General features: G+C 31.2%; 3 protein-coding genes across 8 annotated transcripts in view; all 3 read right to left on the bottom strand.

Annotated features, from left to right (window-relative positions):
- LOC130441056 (protein pangolin, isoforms A/H/I/S) overlaps nt 1-23,099 on the bottom strand; it is a 398,392-nt gene that overhangs the window by 58,450 nt on the left and 316,843 nt on the right. For 4 of the 6 annotated variants that reach the window (XM_056774549.1, XM_056774550.1, XM_056774556.1 and 1 more), the window contains exon 4: nt 2,195-2,411. In XM_056774549.1, coding sequence (XP_056630527.1) covers nt 2,195-2,411 — 217 coding nt within the window. The remainder of the gene's footprint in view (nt 1-2,194; nt 2,412-23,099) is intronic. The other 2 variants (XM_056774551.1, XM_056774552.1) reach the window with 1 other exon arrangement.
- Nucleotides 17,344-19,809, bottom strand: LOC130441060 (uncharacterized). The gene is made up of 2 exons (XM_056774562.1): nt 19,450-19,809; nt 17,344-17,695 (listed from the first exon to the last, which is right to left on the bottom strand). Exons 1-2 carry the CDS (start codon nt 19,673-19,675, stop codon nt 17,409-17,411), a joined length of 513 nt encoding a protein of 170 aa, XP_056630540.1. The 5' UTR covers nt 19,676-19,809; the 3' UTR covers nt 17,344-17,408.
- LOC130441058 (superoxide dismutase [Cu-Zn]-like) lies at nt 18,525-21,928 on the bottom strand. The gene is made up of 2 exons (XM_056774560.1): nt 21,650-21,928; nt 18,525-20,248 (listed from the first exon to the last, which is right to left on the bottom strand). The coding sequence occupies exons 1-2, from the start codon at nt 21,873-21,875 to the stop codon at nt 19,956-19,958; spliced, it is 519 nt and encodes a 172-aa protein (XP_056630538.1). The 5' UTR covers nt 21,876-21,928; the 3' UTR covers nt 18,525-19,955.

Genomic DNA, 23,099 nt, shown 5'->3' with positions numbered 1-23,099 from the left:
GTTTATAGTTCTTATTATAAATATGTTGATTTACCCCTTATAAAAAAGTATTGTCTATTATTGATTACTTCGAAAAGTTCAGCTGACAACAAGGTTAAATATGTAAGTAATTTTATTACAAAGGATTATGCATGTATGCAACAAATTGGGAAAATAACAGTCCAACAGGAGAACTTGATGACAGATCGGATCGACTAACATACCAGTAGAATGGGCATGTAGCGCCTGTTCGGCCGTATTTACATTTCTAATTGGCACTTTCGAAACACGCGAACATGATTCTGTTGATTGGCTTTCGGAAATAACACAAAATACTTGTAAATAACGTATAACTGTTTTGATATTATCAGATAATAGAAATTTGTTTTGTATCATTATATCCAATTATTATAACTTAAAATTTATAAATATATTTTTGTATTTAATTATATATTCTATTTTTCACCAATTATGAATCAGATTAAATAAATGAAAATCTACTAAATTGTTGATACCTCAACATCCTTCATTTTGTAACATGTATGTACCCACAAAAACACACACACCTAAGAATCTATGTTTCTTCTAATCATCTAATCTAATAATTGGTTAAATCAGTGTTTCCCAACTTTTTTTGTGCCATGCCCCACCTTAGCCATGTTCAATTGAGAAAGTTAATCGTTAGGTTTCAGGAAGAAATCACTATAAAACAGATTCAATACATTGCCTCCGCTAAATTATATATTAAGAGTTATGGATTTCACAGACCTTTCTTTCTTCACTCCATAATTGCACGCATTGATTCGGTGGCGTAAAAAGGTTCGCCGTTTTCTTCAAAACAAGTTTAAAATGATTGAAAAATGCAGCTTTTTGATTATCTCTCTCTTATCAATTTTCTAATGCTTTCTAATTATGTTTTAGATCACATTCATAGGTTACGGTCAGTTCTTATAAAATCTGAAGCACTGGGAAGCGTCCATAGCATTCGAGCTCACAAACAAAGGCAGTGTTTTCATTAGACACGTTAGTTTAAGGACGACAGGGATGGGATTGATTAACGTTATCGGCCTTGTTTAAAGTTGTTACAACTTTCACTCTTGATCATCAAAGGTTAGATTTTCTGAACTTGACAGGAAGTGTGCGTTAAATTTCGTCTAGTTTCTCGTTTTCACAGACGATCGTTTCTCAACACCCACATATATCCTTACCCACTCTATATGATCGTTTATAATTGATTGACCCTACAAGAGATTTCCTATGTACAATTTGAAAAATTCTTCAGATAGTAATGCAACATTTTCCCTTTTTATAGTTGTCTATCACTCTTTTTCCTTCGATATTTGGTTATTCGTTTCTTCGTAAAAAATTACCATTATATTTCTTTAACTATTTTTTTTAAAATACAATTTTCAAAGTAGTTGTGATGAATATGTTCATCATAACGTTCAACTACAGCGAGATAAATTCTAAAATTTTCTTAAAGTAGAAACTATGTTTAATTAGTCCAATCCTGTGTCTTATCACAATTGTTTACTAGAAATAGAATATTTATACTGATCAAAATAGTTTTTTAGATCGAATTTTTATTATTTTTACGATCTCTACGCCTATGGTAAAAATTCAACAAGAAGAAGAGGCAAAACAAAATTAGATTCTGGAAGTTCAAAGGATCCCTGTTCCGAGTGTCGAATTATGAAAACACCTCCGACTCCACGAGTCCTTTGAGAAAGAGCGAGATATGCAAACGACCAAGGATAATTAGGATAATGGCAGCCACTTCAATACCTGCTATGACCTGATGCTACCGCCTCTTCACGAAGGATAAAGCAACTTCTGATGATTTTTTTCTGTAACCTAATTTGTTCTTGGAAGTTTAAGGTTCTTAACAAAGGACACTTGTTGGATTTTATGCGTTTAAATAAGAATTATTTAAAAAATTCTGAATTCACATGTAAAATGATTTTGTACTAAAATTTGTTTAGTACTTTATGCACGTGAAAAAAGAAAGTATCTTTTGACGACTGAAATTAAATGTGAAAATTTTCTATCTGGAATTAGTATTAGAAATTACTGAAGCAATGAAAAATTACAAAAAATTAAGAAATATATTTTAAATTTTCCCAACAAAATTTACAGGCTACTGCCCTCCACCACTAAAATATTACCACCCACGACCAAATAGGAGATGGTGGGAGGTGGTAAGTCTCAAAGATACCTGTGGCGGCGAGCAGCGGCCCGAGTCGTCTCCATTCGGCTGGGCTAAGGGGCTGCGGCTGAGGTGAGCCCCCGTACTCACCCATGGATGCCGCCCCCTTGCTGTCCAACTGGTACGGTGGGATTCCCATGTGCGCTGGTGGCGGTTGCGATAACGGATCCCCATTATGGCAGAAGAAAGGCATGTGACCTGTGGGGCCAAGTCCCATCTTTCCGGCCTGAAACAAAAAAATTATGTTAGATAACAGTAAATCATATTCATTTTATATGTTTATATTTTTCCATGAAAATTCAATATATTTCACTATCTAATTAATGAAAAGTTTGTACATGTTGATTATATGAAATAGTCCAGTCATCAACAGTGTTTGGTTAGCAACTATGAAATTCGGCATAGAAGTAGTAACTAACTCAAGGCTCAGAAAATATATTATTTCGGTGCATTCTTTTAATCTGGGAGTAAATGAGGATGCATTTCACCCTTCCTCAGTGGAAATGCGAAAATGTTGATTGTTTCGATGAACGCTATGACTATACCAAAACCTGTCGCACTTTTCTAGCCGATGAAATCGTCTTTGTTCCTTTTTTGAGCTGGTTCGTCCTTTGCAATGCATTGTCTTAACTAGTGTTTCATCCACAGTTATGCGTTGATGCGAGAAATTAGATTAGTTTTTGCCATGGCAAAAACCGTCATGTGCCAAGCGAAAAAGTTCATCCACCGATCCAGTCTCTTCTGAGCTACGACTGTTGCTTCCTTCCAACTCCCTCGATCTTGCCTTTGAGTATGAACTGTAATGCCTCCGGTTAGTTAATCATCCTGACCTATAGAGTCTCTCCGTACAGTATTACCGACCATACATAGCATTAAACAATGCATTTCCGTAACTTTCCGCAAGTTCAGGTAGTCTTTGTAAAGGCAGGATCTTATATTATTGAAAGTTTCCTGAGCAATCTCTATTCGGCACTTTATCTCGCTGTCTTCTGTACTAATACTCCTAAAGTACTGGAATAATTCAGCATGAAAATAGCTTATAGGTATTGGTACTGTTTTATGATTGTATTGTCAGATTTTAAAGATGGCTATTTTGGGTAAAAGTACGTACGGAACTGTTTCCCTAAATTATGGATAAATATGTATTGAGAGTTTAGATGATTCTGATGGATGATACATTCAACAGCTAGTAAAGAGTTTAATTTCATAACCCAAACCAAACGAAATTGCAATGGGAGCAGATTGGGCATCCACCCTACGGTCCGCATATGTTATACTCTGACTTAAATCTTAAAAACATCCCAAAGTAAAGCGCCTAGACCCAAAGGACGAATTGAGGCGTAGAATTCCAAAACCAGCCAAGTCCAATTCGAAGACTTTTTTTAGGTAAATTAATTTTTTTTTCTCGAAAATTTTGTATTGCTGTTAGAGGACTGGTATATAAGTGGCAAATAAAAAAAAGAAGAGATAACATCAGCTGTTCACTGATAACACAAAAATATATGACCTTTATCGGCCAGCTGTGAAAAATTTTTAAAAATGGACTTGGCTGGTTTTGGAATTCTACGCCTCAATTGTACACAGTAGAAAACTAGTTACAGCAACAGGAATTCTGGGAAGAGGGAACGTTCCATTAAATAGTCAAATGAAATAATTGTTCTTTAGTCATTATGTATGGCAAACAGTCATAGATATAGAGTTTAACAGTATAAATAAAATGACGTTTTTGCTTGGTTTTTATCAAACTAGTATTTCCGACTAGCACATACGACTAATTTCAAGCAAAAGGAAATTTTTACTATTGTTTGAGAATTACTTTTCGATTTTTCACAAACAAAAATTTTATTCTGGAAATTATAGAATAAAAAGCCACTATACAAAGCGAGATGTCAGAAATAAAAAATCCAGCAAGAATTTTCTGTATCCCATTAAAAATAATAACGGTATCTATACTGAAAGAGAAAACTTGTCTTTCATTGTACTTCAGTGTATGAAAAAAAAGTCGGTTCAATAATATAAGATGATTTAGAAGTGGAAACACAAAATGTATACAAGTGCTAAAATAAAAACACTAGTAAATATACGTTCTTAATACAGGCAATTGAAAAACCACATTCTATAACCTAATAGTGAATACAACTATCGATACTATCGTAAAACCAGACATTTATGTCATCTTCGAGGCCGTTTCTGTCAACAAAACACCGTCCTTCAAGTTTTGGCGAAAGCGCGACGAATTGTAATTCATTAAATTGGCGTAAAGAATCTACATGGTGTCCAATTGGACTTCATCCACGTAAATGCAGCAAAGATGCGATAGCTGTACATGTTATACTGTCATGGAGTAAAACCTATGGTAATAGCACGGCTCCAAAGACGGCGGAGGAAGGTACACCTGTTAATATTCAATTATCATCAAAAATCGACGACAATTGACAGTCCCAATGGCAGATTTGAACAAACATTATTAGTCTACGGCCAATCTTGGAATCGACCTGACAAAGAAAGTTTCTTCCGTAGTACCGAGACATATCCATATCAAAAGAAGAGGAAAATGTAGGACAACCTCAAAATCGATACTGATGGAGCCAAGTTAAAGTAATAGTAAAGATAAAGAGAAATCAAAGAATACTTTATACGTCAAACGAAATGTAGAATCACGAGATATGAATGTAGTTTAGTGGTTACTGAATAGTGAAGTGTGTAAATGAATTAGATTTAAAAAAATATACTTCTTGTTTCACCTCAGGATAAATCGTAATTTGTTTCGAACATATCAGTATTAAATAATGTATAGGAAAATTATTATAGATTTTAGGGAAAAATTAATATCTAGAATAACTCAACAGAGGAAATATTGAAAAGAACAAAAGCTTAACTGGTATTCAATTATAGACATGACGCAAATAGAACCGTAGTAAACAGAATAATTAATTTTCATTGGAAAAATTGAATATTTATTTTTACTTAACATAGGTTCTCGTAAAAAACGCAAAGAAATTCTGTCTTCCTTCTATTTGTTGAATAGAACCTAAAGTTTATGCGTTTCAAGAGATCATAGTAGCCAGCAAAAGTTACAGACTAGACGAATCGTTGGGTGACATTGGCAATTCCAGCCGTTAAAAGCGAACTTCAAAGAGAACTCGGATTTTGGAGTGAGAGAGATGAGAGAGACTTTGCAAAGCTTTTCAATTGTTCTGAAACACTTCCACTATTTTGACCGACATTTTCCATGTAAGGAAGCATTGATTATTCCACTAAGTTGTTTTATTAGACAAACAGATATTTTTGGCTGTTGGAAAGATTAATACAATTATTATATCTACTTGTATTCAAATTAATAAAAAAATACATGTTTTTGCAAGAAAAATAAATATAAAAACATCCATTTGCCTCGTTAATTCTAAAAATCAAAAACATCGAATATGTTCTTAAGGAGGAAAACAATATACAAAGGAATGTGAAAAATGGGGTACAAAGATCCCACTGTAGATATAAATTTCAAAAGAGTCGTTAGAAGAATCAAACAAATGTAATCACTATCCATCGACTGGCATTAATTAACACTAACGAATTAGAATATACAGGCAATAAATCCCAACCAGTTCAAAAGAAACGACACTAGAAGAAGCAGCAAATAAGACGACGATTCGGCAAGAGATTCTTGACTGAGTAGTTAGATTGGTTAATTCAGTATAACAGACCAATGAGCTTCAAAAATTTAGGTATTTTTAACATAGAAGAGTTATTAGTAGTATCACGTTCTATAGGAGCCACAAAAGCATATGCGAGGAGAATTGATGGCCACTTTGCTAAAAAAGTAATTTCGCAATCTCTTAAAACTGGCATTTAATTTTTGTTCTATAAAATTCAAAGATAAAGAACTTTTTAGAAGAAAAAAACTCATCAAACAATTCCAATTTGGAGAAAAGACTTTTGGTCACGGTGTTAAGGGGGGTAGTAGTAGGGTGAAGTTTAACTGAAATTTTAAAGTTTTGAGAATGTAAATAAAAACTGTATCAAAAATTCAATTATCAACTAGGTTTCGAATTAATTTAATTGCTCTTTTTCTCTTAAAGTACCTGCAAGGAGAATTAAACAATCAAACATTAAAAAGTTATATAATACAATAAGTATAACACATGTTTTTTATTTCTACTCTTAATAAAGTTTGTTGATCCTGTTGTCAAACAAACTCATACATCGACGCAAACAAAAATAAAAAATTTCATCTAAAACAAATATTTGCATTCATTGGTTTCCGCCCATATTATAATAATACATTCATTTTTGTATCTCGTTTTATCGAAAGTAAGTAAATGTTATTCATACAATATTTCATCAGTCATTCATCATATTGAGATAATACTGTTGTGATAATATGCATAAATTTTACAGAACATCTGTTTGGAAACGGAATCACTTTAAAAATAAATGAAATTTCTTCTTCCGATAAATAAAATAATAAAAATTATAATCCATGATAAAATTAACCATGGTTTAATCGCTAAGGTTTTTAGATGGGTCCAACAAGGTCCAACTTTCTCGAAAAGTGAAGCGATTGGATCTTTAAAGCCCCTGAAGATGCCGAATAAGCTAAAGTGCGCTGTGAAATAATTTTTGGTATTCTTGAAGACTGGGGGTTCAATATGAGCTAATGGCGCCGATTATAAGGAGAGATTTTGATCGTATAAAAAATCCATTTAAACTATTACATGCTACAAGAAAACAGCTACAGGACCTATCATGGGAAATAAAATCCAATTCTGCAGCTCTAACAACTGAAGTAGTCAGCAAAATTTTGGAAAACTCACGAGATGTGTTACAACAGAAGTTCTACAAAATATATATCGTCGAGCTTGTGTAGCATGGCAACGAAACAATCGTATATCTAGTAGAATCTTTCAAGAGAGAAGTCGACATTTATGGTGAATTTCCCCGCATGAATATTCTGTAAAAGTATACAAAACGAAGAAAAACCTACCGCTGCATCTGAATGGTTAATATCGAACAAAAAATCTCAAGCGCCTCGTGCGTCTACTCTAGTAGATGTTATGGAAAAAAGTGAATTGAATATCAAAATTTGGCACTGCATTTGAAACTTACATGTTTGAAGGTAGTTCTAGGTTGTTTTAGGTTTGTTCCACATTGTTCCAAAAATTCATAGGGCTGAGAATGAGACTTATAGACTTCTTTAGGTTAATATCAAAACGAATCGATTGTTCTACTCTAAACTCGGATTGGAATTTGTCTTATGAGTTAACTCAGTGAATAGATATGTTGACAAAGTTGAGAAAATTATAGAAAAAAAACAATATAGCTAACTGAAGCTTATCGAGAAATAAAAATGTTTCAAAAATTAATTACAATAATTGTACTCTTTATATTAATTCAAAATAAATGATTTATTATTTATCTATTTATCATAATATAATTTTAACGAATACCACTCGAGCAATCGAAAATAATCGATTACTATTTTTCACATGTAACTTGACGTAATACTTGAACCAAATAACAATTTATGAAACCGTTGGCGATATTAATAGTGAATACACTGTTTACACTACCACTACACCAACACTCACGATTGTGTGGTGGTGGTGTAAACAGTGTATTCAGTACTTATTAAACCACTCGACATTTACGTTCTTTCAGATACAAAAATCGATGTATTTAAAAATTATTAATCTAAAAGAGATTGTTGGCAAAAGAAATTTATTCTATAACATAACCGTGCAGTCTAAAACATTTAGTTTTAGGATTGTATACATTTTTGTTTTACTTGATTTTACGTTGCTACAACTAAACTTTTGAAACGTAGCATCTGGGTAATACCCTGTTTCTTCTTCTTCCTTCTACACTTTCACTAATTTCAACTTAGATAGTTAAACGATTATTATTATTTTTGTTTATCAATTATTCGACCAGATCTTTACCTATTCTTCAAACTCTTCCTGTATCATTTTTTCCGTGCCTCATTCACCTTTCAGGTTACAGTTACGTTAATTGGAGCATTCTAAATGTAAAAAGGATGTTAGATATTCTTTTGGTTAAATATGGAAGTGGCGCATTTATGAATAAACATTGCTGAAATTTATTTGCTTGGTTCCCGTTCTGTTCGTTTTAACTGCTCGTTTCTGTTTAGAGTTGTGCGAGCTCGACTTCAAACCCCGTTTTCTGTGGAGGCTTTTGTTTATTCATGCAAATGGGAATCTACACAATATAGTCCAGGCAACAAAAGTATTTTTATTCTAAAATTAATTTACAAATTGTAGAAATTAAATTAATACAATAAACTTTAAACTACAGGGTGACAGAAACGGCTGAAATAATACTCAGACAAATGTACAATTAATGAATGTTTATTCACGCAGAATTAAAGCTCATTATTTGCATGTTTAGTTATTTGTAAGAATAATGTCGTCAATGTGATTTTGAATATCCAAATTTCGTGGGTATAGGCACAGCTACGACTCCGCTGGAAAGATATATCTGTTAAGCACGAAGAAAACTGTTCTAATTTGAATACTATGGTTGAATAACATCGTCAAAATAGTCAAAAAAATGTTCGTTCATCCGCAATTGAGTAATCAAATTAACCAAAGTTTTAAGCGTAATACAAAAAGTTCGAAAGGTCAAAAATCAACAGTATGTTAGGGCAAAAATAGTTTGTGGACAAAAAAAGTAGAGGAACTACAAAGCTTAACTAGTCAAGATTAGATGCATCATGCTATGAGAGATCGCGTCAAATTACTAATCTTTTGGTCTATTTTCGTACCATCCACGATTGTTTTCTTTGACGGCGGACCAATATCAACAACGTTTGAGCTGGAGCAGATGAATGTAGGACTAGGAGTGGCATAATATTTTATTCATCGACGAATCACGATTCTATTAGGTGAATAAAACGACCGCAGAAGAATAAGACGCCGCATAGGAAAGCGACGTGACATTGGGTATTAAGAGGCATATGCGAAGGACTGTTGAAGCATACTTGTACATTCTACTTGTTTCATTACGGGGTAGTATGACAGCTGGACATTATGTTGACAAATCATTTTAGCACTCTAGTGCACTTAGTTAATCTTAAAGTAGCCACCGCAGTGACCAGATTTAAAACACACCGAATATATGTGAAATATCATGTAGTTGTTTGCAGAACCTTCCACAGACTCTAGCGCAAAAAATCCAAGAAGTTTTATTGTTTGGTACGAAGTACTACAAGCAGATATCTACCACCTCCTTTCTTAGATGCCTAAACTTGTACAGAAGTGTATTTAGCTACATGGTTGAGAAAAAATATTATTGTTTCATTCTTAATGCGAAGTTAGTGTTAGGTCACTGAATATATTTTCCATTTGCCACTTCTGGTAAAAACTTTAATGTATGTTCTCTTCTCAACATAATGAACATTTTGGATTTGTAGAAGTTGAGTTTAATTTTAAGAAACTATCACGTGAATAAACTTACTTATGCTAACAATTTTGTTAATTAGCAACTTCAAGTACTACTTTCATAAACTTTAAGTGAGCAAGATTCGCAACTTTTTACTTAATTTTCATTTTAAGTTTTGAATAGTAAATCATTCTTGTTACAATGCTCAATATGAAAATACCAAGAAAAGCGATTCATTTACTATTATTTTAGATTGTTACCTACTGAAAGTGAACTATGTTTAAATCACCTACACAAATGCAATAAGAAAATGTTCGTCAGAATATAAACATTTTAATTATAAAGTTCATATCATAAAAAATGTCATAATATTTATTGTTAGTATCATAATGATTGTACGAGTTATAAATATATACATATTCATGTAAGTCATAAAATTCTATTCTATTTTAATGATTGAGAGAGTAATAAAATGTTGAAGCATTTATAATTTTGACAGGTCAAAACATTTTTCTATTGTTCTGCTTATCTTATGGTAATCAAAGTCCAATGAGAGTGCGGAAATTTGTATTTGTTCAGATACATTAATTTTAGTTTTAGATTAGATTTTATCAGTCTCTCGTCCATGAAAATATACTATAAACGAATCTTTTTTGGATCAGATTCTTCATTTATCTCCCTATATTATGAAGAAAAATAGAATTCGGATGTTTTTGTAATTATTGAGTTTAAGACGAAAGCTAAAAATCTAATATACATACAAATTTCTAATAATGAAATATTTTCCAAAATATCTGCATATTTGCTTAAAAAAAGTATATGCATTAGATATCGATTCAAAAAAAATGGGATGCATGATCCTTTAATAATGTAATTTATTCGTTCAAAGCGAATTTTAGCATCCCTCCGATTATTCTCGCAGTTACGAAGATCAAAATGCGTCCTGCCGCCGTCAACGTCAACTATAACTTCATCTACACATGGGCATGGGCGGTGCCGAGCGTCGGGACACTCGAAATACCCGGCGGCGCGTCGTCGGAGAAACATCGACCCAGTTTATTGGTCCAGCTCGATTTTAAGCACATGCGTAAAGAAGGAGTTGAGTCACAGAAGGTTATTAGGAGTTTTATTTCTTTCCATATAGGATTGAGTTTAGTCGTTGTACAACTGACGGGGAAAATGTAACGGAAGCATTACTGGATTTGCACATTAAAAACGCAAACTTTGATAACAAAGAATACAGGGTAGGGCGCACTGAGAAATGAAAACATATCTTTATGATACACGCTTTTACTTTTTTTCAATAAAAAATATCATTTATGTTATAAGTCCGGGAAGTGATTTAGTACGGTACGAGATTGATGTTTATGGACGAGGCAACGAAGGAGCCGAGTCAAGAATATCTAATCAAGTACCAAAATAATAACTTCATGGACGTATATGTCACTAAGGTAACATTGTAAACGAAGACAGACATTGGAAATATAATTAACATTCAAAAATTAAAATAAAAGTTTAGTTATTGATGTTAATTGATTTTTTATTTCTAATTATTTCAAACGAGAATTTAAGAGTACTGTAAAGTACTAGAATACCATAAAGTGCCATTTTCCGGACTAAAAATTAGTACTGCAAAGTCGTCTTTACAGTACAGTATGAAAAAAAGTATTTTAAAGTATAATTGGATATAATATATCTAGAAAACATAGTGAATTTATTTCAAAAAGACCTCCATATTCATTAAAACTTAATGTTGTTTTTATCATCAGTATACCAAACATTGAAATCATACAAGACAACAAGTGGAAATAATAAGAAGTGATAAAATGTTAAAATATAAATAAGAAAGAAGAAAACAGAACATTAAGCATTAACCAATTAACCATAAATTATGTTATGTACAAGACGAAATATAAAAAAAGAGACAAAAATAAAAATATAACAATATACTTTTCAAATAACAAATACGTTAAAATACCTGGAATAATGGTAGACAGGAAAAGAAGTATGAGATAAATGAGAGGATTAAAACAGATGGTTAATTATAGTGGAAACACCAGTCACAATTTAAAGATTGAAATCTCTTTGAGAAATTTTCAAGGTAATAATAATGGTAACACCAACTTATGCAACTGAAGTAATGAGTCTAACACCGAAAGACAAAAGAAAGAGGAAAAACTGTGCATAGTGGAAAGAAAACTACTGAGAAGAATCCTAAAGACAAAGGACTAAGACAATTGTTATAGAACAATTTTGGATTAGGAACGAAATAAAAGGAGTAAATATACATAGTAGCACAGACACTAAGACATGTACAGAAGACTCCTGCCTCTTAAAAAGAAACATATTGTGTAGACCAATAAAAAATAGATCAAAGTTATAACGAAAAGAAAAAATATACGAAGAGCTAGAATTACTGTGTGCTGTGGTTTGGAAAGAAATAGTGAGAGACAGAAAAGTGTGGAAAAAGATGATACATAAGGTAATAAACAATGCCAATCTACAGCAGAAATAACTAAAAAGTGAAAAAGGATAAAAGAGCTTTTCAAAAACGAATGATGCACTTTTCAGGGTGTGTACAGCGAAAATTAATTTTCAATCTTTCAGTCAAAAATGTCCAAGCAGTACAAGGCGTCGATTGTGTTGGCTATCAATTCAAAATTTCAAAGTATGTTGAGGGTGTCAAGTAATTAGCAAGATGGCATATGGTTTTGTTGGTATCAATATATTTCTATCACGTCCCTTGCAAATTATACGTTTTCTTAAATTGTGCGATACTACGAAATATATTTGCTGAAATTTGTTAAAGATAAATTTTTTAACGAACATGATAAATGCTACCAACTCAATTTTATTCCTCTTTTATAGATTAATCCATCTTCTCTTTTAAAGGCTTCTTGTTTCTTTTCAATTATTTAGTTTTGTTCATTGATCAATGTTCGTTACTTTAATTAAACTTTTAAATCTTACAAGTAAAGGCATCGATTCTTGACCTCCCCTCCCAAACTATCTATCCAACTTCCTCTAACCTAATTAAACTTATAGAAAATCAGTCTAACTGAACTTTAAATAAAATAAAAAACATATATTTTGTCAAAATGTTAGCATATATTTTTCATTGTATTCGTGGTCTCGCCGATCTAATTTTGTCATTAAATGGTTTGGAGACATTATAATAAATTGCGCCCATTGTAGACCTGTGAATTTACTTTTTAAATAAATATGGAAACAGAATAATGTCTACTTTCAAAAGATTTAAAAAAAAGTAACACCCCATATATTCTTAACCTTTTTTCAGCGCTGGAATTCATTAGACGTCTCAAATTTCCTATCCCTCCCGGTTGTTGTCAAACACCTGCATGATTACAAAAATAATTAGTAACCGTGTGTATTTCAAAATCAAAAGAGAATGAAGTAGGTAATCAGCGCAGCTACAGGATTGCTAAGTCAAATTCCGTCAGTTTTATAGCATAAAGAAGAAAAACAATACTGTATAGAGATGGAGCTCGATAACGTTAATATTTAACCGTTTCAAACGCTCCTTCCATTGATTTTTTTATTTTTAGGTATTTTTTATTATCAATTAACTAAGTAAATTTCAAGAATGGTATAGTTAGAAATTTCACTAACTTAAATAAAGTTAGGAAGGAACTTCCATACTGATATTGAACGATGTATATTAATTAATAAGATTAAAAATTCTGTGTCAGGATCAGAAACCATTTCTCGGTTCAGAATTCATTTTCGATTCTTTTTTCTCATGATATGTTTAAAAGCGACATCGCCATGTCTCTACATGCTAATTACATGTAGGGTATTATGCTAAAACGTACTACAATCGTATGATCGTAAAAATAAAAGGGAAAACTTGTAGCGTTTTAGGCCAGTCGTTGAATGAAAAACAACTCAAAGTATTGAAGACTTCACTCTCGTATCGCCTCGCTTCCAATACAATCGAAATCTCGACATGCATAATCTTATTCTTTTAATGGATTGACAAAGTCTCAAATATTATCGTATAAGGAAAATATTTTTTTAATAACATTTTTAGTTACATTTTCAAGTCCGCTTGTAGAAATATTCGCCTATTAGACTTACGTGGCATACCAGAATCGAGACCTTACGCACGAGTCTAGAAATGAGACTAATAGAAGTCTCGTCCCCGAGTCTTCATTACTTTCATTATTATTGTAAGTCAAGATACGGTTAATAAATTCTCAGAAACTAAATATTTCATATCTTCTAAGATGATATAGTGCCAATTTAATTGCGTGTTTAATAGTTGCTGTATGGTGCAAAAAGGTGATCTGTCATAATTTCGTATAATTCATTATCCACATTAACTGGTCTTTCTGTAATCGAGTACACAAAGAAGAGAAAGAGAGGAGAGAATGGAAGAGAACACGGTGTAGTGGCATGCATTCCCATTCAATTCATTTCCATATCCTGCCCGAAGCTGTTCCCATGGTAACTGGAGAGGGTGATGTAGAGGCGGACGCCTACCCAGGACCGTCCACAGAAAAACTCATTGCGTCAGATTAAAGAGGAGTCGTTTATTTTTAATTGTAGAGTAATAATTAATTATTTCGTGTATATAGTGATGTGATTTGAAAATAAAACTTCTTTGATGCACCAATCTAAAGTATAAATATATTAAAATACTTTCTTTTTCTTAAATTTTAATAATTCGCTACCTTAATTGACTATCGTGGGACGATACATATTGAATTATATCTGATGATTCGCAATTGAAAGTGAGGATGACGCCAAAAAGCGTCTTTTCAAGCTTACATAGTTAGTCGAATCTATCAGCAGCGTTAGCTGGTACCGACAAATAGTTTCGATAACCATGTAATCGTCTTCAGACCCTACAAATTTCTTTATATGAAGATGTAACAATTTGAATATTGTTCACGTATTGTGACATAGTAGTCACTCCTGATTTATTTCGTTGCGAAAACGTTCTCTATCTACACAGTGTTAAAATCAAAGTAAATTTAGTAAAATCTGTGGTGACATTATTCTTTATATTCGATGGGGAGCTTTTCTTATATCTTTTAACGTTTTTTTTTATATAATGCTCACAAAATTCCATTCCGATTGGTTTTAAGCAAATTTTCTATTTTTAGTGACAATTCGTTTTTTCTTTTTATTTGCTGAACAGAACAAATAGAATAAAACAGATTCCTGTTTGGTTATATTTTAGAAAATATAAATTCAATTTTTTTATATTTTAGAGCATAAGCTCCTTTTTATTCAAATCTATTTTACCTACTCATTCCTTCTTTAGAAATTTCCATCTATTTTCCCCGTTTCCTTTCTTGAAAGCATTGAGATTGTTTAATGTAAGAACAAATAAGGACAAAGGGCTTATCTTACAACCCACTCTATATTTTATTAGTTCCTTAAGACAATAACTTGGTTATCGAAATGCACGTCACGCAGTGTATTTGTGAGTGTTAATATAGTACTAGCATTGAACAGTAGGTTCAGTATGAATAAAACAAACGGTTCCAGAAATTCCATTTAATTCGATAGTACTGGAGTATTAACCGTTCTGAAGGGATTCAATAAGATCAAAATCTGTCTTTATGTAATTGCGAGCTAATGAAGATATCGATATTGACAAAAAGTCCATGTTTTTCAGATTTAACGTCTTATATATAAATACAGACACAAAATATGATCATTTTAAATAAAAAAATATTGAATACTTGAAGATATAAGTTATGTATATAAAGATAAATGTACATTTTTGTTTCCTATGATCAATGACTGGGGCAATTAGGAGTAAAATTAACAATAAAGTGTTGTTCGGGAATGTTTTGATGACACAGGTCATTTAAATGGAATTTAGATCTCAAAAAGTCTGATTATCACGATAAAACTGAATGCGTTTACCGCATTTAGGCTAGAGGATTGAAAAATAAAATATTTATCGAAAAAAAATTCGACTTAAGTAAGAAAAAGTAGCAGAAGCAGATATAGAAATGTTTGAGAAGCTCTGGATAGACTATGGTAATTAAAGGAAACTTTGTTTACAAGCAAAATTTAAATAAAATGATAAAAATATGTTTTACTCATTACCAGATTGTGGTATTTACTAATCGGTATATTTCCATTATAATACAAATTAAACATATCAAGTTCCATGTAAATTTTCGATAACAAGTGAGAATGTAGTTTTTACATATTGATTATGTTTTCATAATGTTAGTAATACTTGGAATAAATTTGTTCGATAAAAATTTGCAGACGTTACCAATAATAGTGTTAACAGGATTAGTACATACAGTTATGATTAAATTTAATCTAATCCAATATCGACATTGTGAAAAACTTAATACTTGATTTCCTTCGAAGGTGATTTTACGATTGCTAATTCAATTAAAAATTAAGTTTGATTTAGCTTTATCATAACTGATAAGGGTAAACAATCAAAATATATAAATTTCGAAAAATTATAATTATTTCAAAATTAACGACAATAATATTGATTCCTATTTGCTATGAGATGGTGTGATATTTAGAATCCCAAAATAATGAAAAAATATGTAAAATGACAATGTTTATTCGAAATTCCTCTAGTCTTATTTTTTTAAGGATTCCATGCCCTCTTTCACTCATTTTCCAGTGCTTTTCTGTTATAAGCACTTTTCAAAATTCAACCCTTTATTTAGTCCTTTTTCCTCTATCCGATCATCTATTTTCTTCTTTTTTCCAAGAATTAAATTCAAAAGCGCTTAACTCAACTTTTAATGCGCTCAGCTCAGATCAGAGCTTTAGTCTAATCTATTAAAAGCACTTAAAGCTACTTTTCAATCACATAGCTCGTTTTAATATATAGATATTATTCTTATACTTATATCGTTTTAGGATAAGTTCTTGGTCTCGTTATGTCCTGTATTTATTTCATCCACTATCATCTAACTCACCTTCCTTATTTCACATTTTTGACCTTAGTTTCTCCATTGATTTCATCCCTTCGTTTTCAAATAGTGTTTCATGTTTCAATTATTTTTCACATTAATCTATCTGTCTTTATTCTTACAAATTCGGCTCAATTTTATTTATTATGGGTTACTTTTTCACTGCCTTCTTTCGTTATCGTTTTATTTAGTTTTTTCCTTATTTTTCAAAGGTGTTTCAATTCTATTTTCTCTCTCATCATTGCTTTTCCTTCATATAATATTGTATTATTTATATTATATATTATTTGTAAGGTATTATTATCATATTTTATTTCTTAATTACAACTGTCTGTCTTATTTTGATCTTTTATTATGTAATAGTATTTAGTTATGTTAACCTGCATATTCTTTATTTTTTCAGTACACAACGAATGCATTAGAATTTATAATTGGAAACAAAGTGCAAAGAGAATCTGTTGCACCTTCTAAGTAATTCACTGTTGTTGCATATAAATAAATAACTATGTTTCTTCCTTCACACAACATATAGAATTTCCGTAAAAACACATTCAAGGAATGGTGATTTTAAACTTCTCATGTGAATCTAATCAATAACCTTTTTTTCTAAATTGTTACAACATCTTTCTATATTGAATGAAACAAAGCATTCACTTAAATCGCTTATCGACCTCTGTAATCAACCGTAACATCAAAAATTATTTTCAAAAAACATACATCTTCTTATGTTTTAGTTAATATTTCGGGTATGAATTAATGCTAGACTCGCAGCAGAAGAGCTTTTGGAAAAGCAAAGTCCAGTAACAAAAGAGATGCTCAACAACGTAGACGTTTTAAGAAACAACATATTTATTACGAAAGTAACATTTCTTTTATAATGAACATAACAGAAAATTTCAGAAGTTTTTTCCAATTACACCACATGCTAGTCTCGATCCGGCATTTCCAGTTTTAAGTGACTCTTCGTTACCACCTTGTCCAAGATCATCAACTGTATTGTGGACAACAACCCCTCTTCCAATAATATCATTGACACCACGTAGAGCTATAACTCTGTCTACAATGTTTACATACGCTATTCCATCATCATTTGCTTTAATATTACCGAGATCTCCAACATGACGTATTTCATTTTGTGGACCAGCGTGGTTCACTTTTTTTGGGTTGAAATGACTTCCCATTGCTGGATTTGGGAACATACAAAGTAATTATGCATACAATATTAGTAAATGTGGAAAATATAAATTTTATGCTTTTAACTGGTAATAAAAATATCAAATTCATCACAATCAACTTTAGTTTGATAAAACATTCATATAAAATCGAGGGTAATTCACAGTTTTTTTTTTTCGAATAATGTTTTTCGATTTTCGAATAATGATCATTTGATCCAAATTTTTTATTGCCTGAAAAAATTAGGATTATTCGTTTCGTTATTGTATTGAGAAACTGATGGTTTTATTTCGAAAAGGAAATTTTAGACATTTAAAGATGTAATTTGAATACAAACGAAGGAAGTGGGTATACTGCTAGTGAAATAAACACATGAAACAGAGAAATGCATGATATGAATGTACAAAAGGTCAAAGATAATAAATAAATTGCAAAAAGGGGGCCGTGACAACATGTAAATAATAACATGAAGGAAAAAATTAGATTCACTTTCTGACACACATATATAGATTATGAATGCGAAAATGAAATCAATATAACGTATAAGTGAAAAATGAGCATTAAATCATTCAAATCATTTTGTCTCTAATTGAATTTATAAACGGATAGTTTGTTTAAATTGAATTGGATGAAGTTACTTCCAACTAATTTTATAACTTAATTTGTTGTTGACATTGAATTTAAATAAACCATTTGTTGTCCAAGTTAAAAGTGGAAAAGGCATTTTTGACAAAATAAAATTTGTAAAAATGTATTTTTTGTCTTAACTGAGTTTTGGAATTATTTGTCCAAATTAAATGTTGTCTAATTAGAATGTGAAAAAGTATTTCTCGAGAGAGTTTTTGTTTTTTTTTTAATAGAATTTGTAAGTAGAAAGTGGAAAATCCATTTCTTCAGAAAATAAAATTTTGAAAAGACATTTTTTGTTTAAATGGAATATGCCATTTGGGACAGATAGAAAATGGAAACGCAATTTTTTGTAAAAAACAATCATTTCTTTGCAAAATTAGTTTCGGGAAAGTATCTCCAGTACACGTCACATATGTGCATTAAAATAAAATACTCGCGAAGAACGGGGAGACAAAATTATGTGGAGTAGCAAAAGAAATGGTGGAATCTAAAATATAACAAAAATAGAAACTTAAAAATTATAAAATTCAATTGGTTCAGGCATATGAAACCAAAAAGATGAATATTGCAAACAGAAAAATTCATAAAATGAAAGTATATTAATTAATTCAATTTATAATTGAATAATTATAACATAAACGTGGAAAAAAGGAGGATGCAATGCATAAGAATAAAGAAAATATAACAAAAACGAGCTAGGTTGAAAAAAGTTTTGTAGTTTTAAATTTCAAAAAAATTCAATGAATAAAAAAGGAAAGCTATATCATTTCGATAGTGAAGGGTTTGATTCCGTGATTAATTAGTATTACAAGAAAACGATTCCTTCTAATTTAGTATCCAAAGGACTAAATTCATAAATTTTACATACATAAAATTTGTGGATGTACTTAGATTATTAATTATGTTTTGTTAATAAAATGTATTTCAATCATATATAAACGTGATGGATGAATTTATTACTTCAAGAACAAGGATAAATCCTTGAAGTCGATAGATTAGACAATACATTTAAATCCATTTAAAATCATTCCCATTGAGTGAAAATTGTCAATTAGAAGTGTGGGTTGTTCAATGAGATGAAAAAACAAAATTATAGACGAGTCACAAGTGTAAAAAAACGATGATTTTCAATACCTAAGCAGCCAGGACTGATATTTCCAAATTCATGTATATGAAAACCATGTTGTCCAGGAGTCAAACCATGTACTTCTCCATTAACTAGAACTCCTAAAGCTGTTTCAGTGAAAGTAATATTTCCAGTAACGCCACTAATTCCATTCGGATCGGTTAAGTAAGCTACAGCACTTTTTTGAGAGTAGGCTACTGTGAGTAAGGCAGCAAATACTAATAACTTCAACATTTTTTCAAAATGAAGTGCAATCTAACGTAATTACTGACTGATATATCTCACTGAATGAATGTTGAATTATCTAAGATGCGCTTTTATATATTTTCAAAAACAAAGTTGATAAAGCAGTTTTTCATGTTTTTAAGATACTGCATCGTACCGGAGCTTGCAAAAATAATTTATTTTTCACATTTCATGATAATAAAAAAACGAATTATATACGAGTAAAGAATATATTACAACATATTCGAAAAATGAAATAAATAAAATTATCTGATATACTATAAGGTAACTAGAAATTAGAATTTTTTCCGACTACACCACACGCGAGGCGCGATCCGGCATTTCCAGTTTTAAGTGATTCTTCGTCACCACCTTTTCCAAGATCATCAGTTGTATTGTGGACAACAACTCCTCTACCAACAATGTCATTGACACCACGTAGTGCTATTACTCGATCCATCATATTTACGAACGCGATGCCGTTGTTGTCTGCTTCGATATTACCAAGATCTCCAACATGACGAATTTTATCATTTGGACCACCGTGAGTCATATTGTAAGGGTTGTAGTGACTTCCCATTGCTAAATACAAAATATACACAATAATTATCCATATGTGATTAATTAAGAAATTTAAAAAAAAGTTATTCTAATCCTAGATTGTATAGAAAATATGAATGACATTCAGAGCAAAACTTTTGATATCGTTTGAAGGTGTAAGATCAAAACCAATAGAATGATGAATGGATTGAAGTTTTAACCACGTTAAAAGTGTAAGGGAGACATACATTCTGTATAGTGGTGTAGGGACTAGTTCTTTAGACTTGTTAATGCAGCCTTGGGGAACGAAATTATTACCGATGTTGGTGCCTATGTTTTTGATGATTTACCTGCAAGTGTCGGTTATCCCAATCATTTACAGCAATTTTCCGTTCTAGAAAACATGATGACAGAATATTTCAAGCCTTTGAAGTTTCTTCTAGTTGCTAGGGATCTTTAGGTTCCTCTAATATCTCACAATCTGGAATTGGATCTCTTTTTCTGGTGCCCAATACAAACAAGCCTTATATTCACTAATTATACTCAAAGATATTATTTAAATCCGCAATGTTTGATGTTTTAATTTCAATTGAGTTCTAATTACTTCAGTCAGAGTGTCAGTTTGAATGATAAGTATAGGTGCTGGAAGATTTATTTATCAGGAGTATCATTGTAGGGGTAGCCTCAAAATCCTTTCTTCAATCATATTTTGTGAACAAAAGACACACAACAAATATCGGTTATTAACTTTGTGAAGTTCGGAGTACGATCCTAATGACTTTATGGCAAATTATTTATTGGATCAGAATACAAATTGGTGCCAGCCCAAGACATTATGGGAAAACAAAAGCTAATATGAAGAACCCAAAAACGTTGAATTTTCTCCAGAAAAGCAGTTTATGAAGTCATAAACCTTATACAAGAAATGTAATGTAACTGATATACAGGGTGTGATTATCGTTTTTCTCAAACATACATCAGAATTGAAATTTTGAAATGTGATTTAATTAAAATTATAATTTAAATAAAAATTATATATCATAACGAATAATTATTGAATTTACAATCATAGATGTAATGTAATAAATTTGATAGAAGTTGATCAATTTTATTTAAATTAATATAGTAAGGGAACGTAACATCAAAAAAATAAGATTCCTAAATTATGAAAATACTTTATATAAAAATATATTTGATCTTATACATATATTATCTTCTATAATGTTATTTCTAGAAGAATTTTCTCGAGTCTTCCTCAAATAATTATTCTGAAAGTATTTTATACCAACTAACTATGGTTTCAAAAACATTGCGTGTGGACTTTAGATGTTAAGAGGCCAAACTTGTGTTTGTATATGTATATGTAAATATCAGAAAAGACTGATATATTTTGAATAGAATAACTGTGTAAATATAATAATTAAACAGATAAAATATTTATACCTTTACAGCCAGGGCTTATATTTCCATACTCGTGAATATGGAAACCATGTTTTCCTGGAGTCAAACCATGAACTTCTCCAACAACAAATACTCCAAATGGGGTTTCATAAAAAGTAATATTACCATTAACTCCACTTTTACCCTCTGGATCAGCTAGGTAAGCAACAGCCTGCCTTTGAGAATAGGCGACAGTGAGTAAGGCAGCAAATACTAATAATTTAAACATTTTTCTGTGACAATGTATTTTCTTTACGATGTATATCACGAAATGAATGTCGATTATTTAGAAATCCTCTATATATATTTTCTAATACAAGGCTAAGTTCTTTGATAAAACGATTTTCGCGTTGTTCGGGCACAGCATCGGACTATAGCTTCTATAATAGGTATTTTCGTAAAAAACTTTTATTCTATAAGAATTCTATACTTCTAATAAATGTAACAAATGTTTATTTCCTTTTGTTTGTAGAATTGGGATATATTTTTAAACCAATAGCTAGAAGTTAAAAATAACGGAAGTGTCAAGCTATTTACAAAAAACTTACCTAAAATCAGTCCCGATGGCACCGACCAAAAACAAAAAAAAGCTCGATAGTCGTTCACAAAAAATAAAAAAAAAAACTTTACGTCGGTTATTGGTTCCACTTTATTCAGTCAACTTTGATTTAGTATTAAGATTTTTCTTCTGAACAATGCCGAGATGTGAACTTACTACAGATTATTCTAATATGGTTATTGGCCTGATTGAAGTTGGTAGACTTCAGAGAGAAGTACTGACAAGCTTCAACTCAGTAAAAGTTTCGGCTTCTTCCTAGCATCTGGATACGTGAAAGAAAGACATGCAGTAATGTTTTTTAAATGTTTCTCGTTCTTCTGTTTCAACTGAAATGGTTCGTTGAAGACTACTGGCAAGTATTTTATTTTGGAGAAGAGTTTCACTAATTCATAGAAGTTCTCTATTGGCTAATGAGTCGAGATATGGACAGTTTGTTGATATCGACGCTCTCTCTTATGTCCAGAAATGGAAAAGCAGTATAGGAGTTCATCCGCCTACAGGTACAGTTGTTCTTTGAAGAAATATATAATTTAATAGACATACAGAATCTTCAGTTCTTAGAGGTAATATGGCTGAGCAGATCTACGTATAACAAGTAGTTAACAATGTAATATTAAATCACCTCTATTTATAAGAGTAGTTAGAAAGCCTGTGGGACATTTAGCACTGCTTCATATCGCTCCATACATCCTATCTAGAATATTTGGAATAAGATACAACTTAAATCCAAACCAAGTATATTTGAGCCATTCTACGATTCCTAATTTAAATATCAAATTTTACATATCTCTAAATAATCGATAGAGATAATAACTTAACAATAAGCTATCTCATTTCTGGTGATAGTGGTAGCAAAAATATACAGAAGCCTACAGAACGTGTAATAGTTTAGAA

The sequence above is a fragment of the Diorhabda sublineata genome, chromosome 3 (assembly GCF_026230105.1).
Source record: "Diorhabda sublineata isolate icDioSubl1.1 chromosome 3, icDioSubl1.1, whole genome shotgun sequence".
Classification (NCBI taxonomy): Eukaryota; Metazoa; Arthropoda; class Insecta; order Coleoptera; family Chrysomelidae; genus Diorhabda; species Diorhabda sublineata.
The sequence above is the reverse complement of the archived record's forward strand: the minus strand, read 5'-3'. Positions and strand labels throughout refer to the sequence as shown.